Source organism: Psammomys obesus, unplaced genomic scaffold (assembly GCF_907164565.1).
Source record: "Psammomys obesus unplaced genomic scaffold, mPsaObe1.curated_primary_1811, whole genome shotgun sequence".
Taxonomy (NCBI): Eukaryota; Metazoa; Chordata; class Mammalia; order Rodentia; family Muridae; genus Psammomys; species Psammomys obesus.
In genome coordinates, this window is record NW_026590405.1 from 5,268,185 (window position 1) to 5,274,184 (window position 6,000).

The 6,000-nt window shown below is 55.4% G+C and overlaps 1 protein-coding gene across 2 annotated transcripts in view; it reads right to left on the bottom strand.

The window, feature by feature from the left end:
- Window positions 1-2,156, bottom strand: part of Pnpla1 (patatin like phospholipase domain containing 1) — a 29,456-nt gene extending 27,300 nt beyond the window's left edge. The window contains exons 1-2 of one of the 2 annotated variants that reach the window (XM_055607088.1): window positions 2,115-2,156; window positions 1,298-1,669 (exon numbers count right to left, since the gene is read on the bottom strand). In XM_055607088.1, the coding sequence (XP_055463063.1) occupies window positions 1,298-1,502 (205 nt within the window). In that variant the 5' untranslated portion in view covers window positions 1,503-1,669; window positions 2,115-2,156. Of the gene's footprint in view, window positions 1-1,297; window positions 1,928-2,114 lie in introns of those variants that run through there. The other variant, XM_055607087.1, reaches the window with a different exon arrangement.
- Between the last annotated feature and the right edge of the window lie 3,844 nt (window positions 2,157-6,000).

Genomic DNA, 6,000 nt, shown 5'->3' on the forward strand with positions numbered 1-6,000 from the left:
GAGGCTGCTGTCATCCTCTCAGGCAAAGCCCCAGCCCCGTGCCCGAGCAGCAGGCCCTTCTCAGAGATCCAGCAGCTGGCCCTTCACTTGCTCCAGTCAGCTCTACCTTCTAGCACATTCTAAACCCAATCGCCATCCTTGTCACGTCCACATAGCACACTCCTCTCCCAGCTGGCTTCTGCCTCACCTCCTTCAACCCAAGCTGCCCAGCAGTTGGAGAATCCTTAAAACCCCCAAATGAGGTAGTTGGCAGTTTTTAGCACTTCTGTGCCTCAGTCACCAAGCAGTTCACTTTTTTTTCTTTTTAGTATTTATTTATTATTTATACAGTGTTCTGTCTGCATGTGTACCTGCATGCCAGCAGAGGGCGCCAGACCTCACTATAGATGGTTGTGAGCCACCCTGTGGTTGCTAAGGATTGAACTCAGGACCTTTGGAACAACAACCAGTGTTCTTAACCTCTGAGCCGTCTAAGTAGTTCCTGCTGTGACCAGCCCAGGTCAGGGCAGCACAGGGATGGCGCTGTTGGAGGAGACTGAGCCACAGGAAGCTAATCAACTGGCTTCCGTGTGCAGAGAAGGGAATACCAGGGCTAGGACTCAGCTTGGGGACACACTCAGCACCCCACAGGGGTCAGCTGCCATAGTCTCAGGTCACGACCCCTCAGTTGCTTCCTCCAACCTCGCCCGAAGCCCTCCCCACCGCGCCTATCACCTCAGGGACACTCTTTCTCTGCGTGTCCCTGTCCACTTGGATGGCTCCTCCTAGACACGACCCCCTCCTTGAACATCTTTTGAACACAGTCCCCTCTCCCCCTCCATCCCCAGCCAGCTGAAGTCTGTTCACAGACCTCCCCCACACCCCGTTCCATCACGACACAGGAGAGAGACATCCCCATTTGCAAGTTTGCTATCTGTCCTTTCTAAAACATTCTAGAACTTCCTCTCCGTAAGAGCCCCCAATAACAGCCTGGGACCGAGCAGGTGGGCGTGGCCGGGCCTGGCTCCACCCTGCTAGGACAAGGAGCCCCAGATCAGCACTGTCACCCCTGGCCCACCAGGGCAGAGGTGAAACCCCCACGCTGCCCCCCACTTCTGTTGTTAGCTTCTCCTGCCACCCCTCAAACCTCAGGGTTTGCATTCTGGCTTGGCGCACAGGACAGCTCACAGCTGGGCACCCTGGCTGAGCTGTCTCACTTCCGGCCGATCTACCAGACCTGGCTCTGTACCCCACAGCACTTCCAAGGTTGCACGGCCCCCCGGGAGCCCCTGCAGAGACCCCAGGATAAAGCTCTTACCCATTTCAATCCCGCAGATGACCAGGGCTGCGATCACTGCGCCCGCCGACGTCCCTGCAAAGCGGTGGGCGGTGTCCAGCATGCGCGGGGCCAGGTCTCGAAGAGCGTCCACGGCGCCAGCCTGGTAGTAGGAAAGGAACCCGCTCCCCGAGAAGGAGATGGAATGAGGGGTGTCTGGGTCTCCTTTGAACACCTGTTCGTCCATCTTCGGGGAACCCACGCTTGTCTGCAGTGGCTCAGTCTCTCCTTCCCGGTCAGCCGACAGCCAGGAATGTGGCGATTCTACCGGCCCAGCCAAGCACCCCCGGCTGGTTCATCCAGCCGCTGTCTGGGCCTGTTTAGCTCCGAAAGGCTGATAAGGGACCCCAGGGCCTGGATGAAATGCGGACAGTCCTTAGAATTGGGGCCAGGGTCTTGGTCCTGCAGCCCCCATGCTGGCTTCATGGCCTAGCTGGACTCCTCACCCAAGTTCCTCAGCGCTCTCCCCCCATCTGGAGTGCACCCACAAGTGGGGCATTCCCTGCTCCCTGTTCTGGGCCCTGTCCCCAAGGGCGGTGCCTCTCAGCCCTCAGCATCCAATTGCAAAATCTCTGCCTCGCCCTGTGCCTCCCTTTACCAACAGGCTGCTGCTCCAGAGAGTTACAAACCACGCGCACCCCACCCCACCCCTGTGTCCCCCTCGCCCTCAGGATGGGCTGCTGGGTGGCTGTCGTTTTCCAAGGGGAGGGGTAACTCCTTCCCACCCCACACCCCTCTCCAGTCCTACCCCGTGCTTTCCCCACCCCTCCCCGGACTCTGGAAACTGCCGAGTTCTTACATAAGCACCTCTCTGTACATTCTTCCGGCAGGATTGGCTCTGGGCAAAACTGTAACAGAGAAGTTTGACTCCGGGGGTGTTGCCCTGGTTTGCTTTCTACTGCTGTGATAACATTCGTGTCTGCTTACGGCTTAAGGTCCACCCCAAGGGAAAGTAGGGGCAGCAGGAACCAAAGCACGGGCTGGCTTGCTCCCCATCGCTAGCTCAGCCTGCTTTCTTACACAAACCTGAGCCACCTGCCCAGGGACGGCACTACCCACGGTGGGCTGGGCCCTCTCCCATCAATCATTAATCAAGAAAATGTTGCACAGACTTGCCCACAGGCAGTCTGATGGAGGCGATTCCTCCCGATAGGTTCCCTCTCCCCAGCTGCTTCAATAAACGAGGCAGCAGGGTCTCCTCCTCTCACTCCATCTCTCTTTCTCTGGCCTGGCTGGTGCCCTCTCGCCTGCCTCCAAGCCCTGTGGCGGCTCCAGAGGCCAGAAGGGGGCGGCCCTGCCGAGGGAAGTGACTGGCAGACGTAAGCTGCCCGATGTAGGTGCGGGGAACTGAACCCCAATCCTCCTTGAAAGCATCAAGCCCTGAGCTATCGCTCCAGCTGGGATGCTGTCTCTAGAGTATAGGAAGGAAGAGCAGAAAGCTGGGCCATTCCAAGATGATCACGTAGATAAACAGATTCTGTGTGTGTGTTGGGGTGGAGGTGGGGTGGGGGTGTCATGAGGTTCCATGTGGGGACATCACAGTCAGGACGAGAGGTGTTTTGATAAGGGACAGGGACTTGGGGACCAAGGTTAGCTCTAGGGCGGCCCAGCATGACTCCTCACAGCCTAAAATGGTCATTGCAGACCACTGAGGCAGCAAAAGCTTTCCTAGTCCCCTCCTTCCCTCCCACTCCTCCTTATCCCTCTCCTCCCATCATCCTCTGGATTCTCCATTCCTCCTCCTTGTCCTCCCCACCTCCTTCCCCTCCTCTCCCTCCTCCTCTGTATTCCTCCCTCCCCCTCCTCTGTATTCCTTCCTTCTCTTCATCCTCCCCTCCTCCTTCCCCTCCTCTCCCTTCTCCTCCCTCCTTCTCATCCTCCCCCTCCTCCTCTGTATCCCTCCCTCCTCCTCTTTACCCTTCCTCATTCTCCCTTTCCTTCTTCACCATCACCATCACCACAGGGCAGCAGGACCAGAATTAGGACCGAGACAGCAAGTTGTGCCCCTCGTCATGCCAGTTGGCCCCAGCCTCCTCTCTGGAGGTGGTGACATCAGTGTCTTTCCTGACATCAGCCCACCGACTCTGATGATTGTGTAGCTCCAAACTGGAAATAATGCAATAAAGGCGACGTCCAGCATCCGCTAGGGACGGAGCGTTCAAGTGCTCCATCACACACACACAGCTTCAGACGTGTGATTGTCAGATTTGGAAGGCAGCTTTTGGTTAGGGGTGTGTGTGTGTGTGTGTGTGTGTGTGTGTGTGTGTGTTCCTGCTAAAGACCTTGGGGGGGGGTGACAGGAAGGAGCCAATGGCTTTTGGCAATGGGAACAAGGGGAGGTGCACCCCACCCTGACTCCTCCGAACCAGATACTAACAGGCTTCCTGAGAGTCTGACAGACAAATGTAAAATAACCAGAGACCCGTCCAAAGAGCCCTGTAATTAACTACTAAATTGTGCTGCTGGAGGGGTGAAGAGGGAGGGAGAGCAGGGTGAGCTTCCGCAGTCAGAAGCTGGGGACCAGAGAGCAGAAATGATGGGGGCTGGGGGGGTGCAGGCACAACTAGGGGCTTCCTTGGGAGGGGAGGTGTGATGGAGGCCTTGGGGTCAGACAGACAGGCTGCTCAGACAGGTTGACTCCTTCACATGCAGTATAACCCACACAATACATTTGGTATTCTCCCTGTTTGCAAAACAGGCAGTAATTCCCAAGCTTAACAGGAGTCACAAAGGCAACAGATAATGGGCTGTGAGTGCCTGGCAGGTGGCACGCCTGTCATTATCAGAAGGCAATAAAGTCCGAGGCTTCTGGAGCAGATGGCCTCCGAGTCTGCAGAAGAGAAAGGTCAGAAGGGACACAGATGACCTCCGGGTAGAATGCAGCAGGGCTTGGAGGGCACTCCAGCCGCAGGGGCTGAAAGGGGGTGAGATCGGGGCTGATGACGGGGAAGGACTCAGGGCCTGGGCTGGGTGATGGCTGCAGGGTGAGTCAGCAGAGCTATTGCCACAGAGAGCCTTGGATGTGGGACCGACCGGCTGGATGAGCTAGGTGATTCACGGATAATCCCTAGTTTTCAGCTTGTGGGCAGGGAGAGGCTCGTGCCCACGGCAGACCAAGAAACTGGGACACAGCTGAGGAAACCGGATGAAGGAAGATTTTATCTATCCTTTGTCTGTCTGTCAGTCCATCCCTCCACACATCCATCTTAAGATCTGGAGGCTAGAAAGACACTTCAGCAGTTAAAGGCACTTGCTGCTCTTGCAGAGGACCCGTGTTCAAATTCCAGCACCCACAGGGAGACGGAAACCATCTGTAACTCTAGTTCCAAGGGATCTGGTGCTGTCTTCTGTCCTCCAGGGGCACTGCATACACATGGCACACAAGGCATACATTCGGGCAAAACACCCATACTCATAAAATACAAATGAATTAAAACTACAGCTCGTATTTTTCAGTGGGCACAGTGCACAATCCCTTTAATGCCAGCACTCAGGGGGCAGACGCAGTCAGGTCTCGGGGAGTTTGAGGCCAGGCTGGTGGAAACATAGCAAGTTCCAGGCCAGAGAATGCAACAGAACCAGATCTCGACTCAAAATAAACAAAGTGTGTGTGCGTGCGCATGTGTGCGAGCTGCGTGCACACCTGGAGAGCAGAGGTTAATTTTCTGAAGTAGGGTCTCGTTACAGTTATTTTCAGCTGTCGACTTGACGCACCCGGGACTCGGAAACCTCAGTTAAAAACTGCTCCCATCTGGCACACCCGAGGTCTCTTCAGAAAAAAAGAATCTCAGCCTCCAGACAGCACAAGCCTGAGATCCCAGCAGAGGCATTTGGATCTCTGTGAGTTCTAGGCCAGCCTGGTCTACAGGTGGAGTTCCAGAACGGCCAGGGCTACACAGAGAGACCCTGCCTCGAAAAACAAACAACAAAAACACAGTAACAAAAATAACAAAATAATAATAAATAATAATAATAATAATAATAATGGCCCCATGATACTGCGAGGTGGGCGTGTCTATGTGATTTCTAACTGTGAGCCTAGATAGAGCCTGGAAATCCTGCCTCTTGCTTCCTGCTTGGCTTCCACCTGGATAGACTGGAATGGCAGCCACATTAACCCTCTCCTCCCCGAGCTGCTCCTGGTATTATCAGAGCAACAGAGACGCAGGCCAGAATGGGCCTCTCTTTCTATCATGTGGGACCTAGGATTTGAACTCAGTTCCTTGGGCTTGGCAGCAAGCACCTTCACCCACAAAGCCATCTCGCTGACCCAGACTCACAAGTTTTTGAATCCCACTGAGGCCAGTTTAATCGTAACAAGGGGGAAAACACCACCTCATAGGACGGTGTCATGGTACACAGGAAGTGCCTCTATCAGTGACGCCTCATGCTGCTTGACAGCACCCTTGAGAAAATCGACTCAGGACGCTCCGGCTCATGGTTGGAGGGTACGGCTCATCGTGGCAGGAAGGCACTGGCTGGGCAGGGTGGGGGGTGACAGCTCACTCTTTCCTTTCTACACATCCCCCGGGACCCCAGCCCATGGGGTAGTGCCACCCACATTCCAGCTGGGCCTCCCTTGCTCAGGTCTAGAAGTGTGTCTCTCAGGTAATTCCAGATCCAGTCAAGCCCACCTTGAAGATGGACGGCACGGGGCTTACAGAGCGGTAGGTAACATTGTTCTG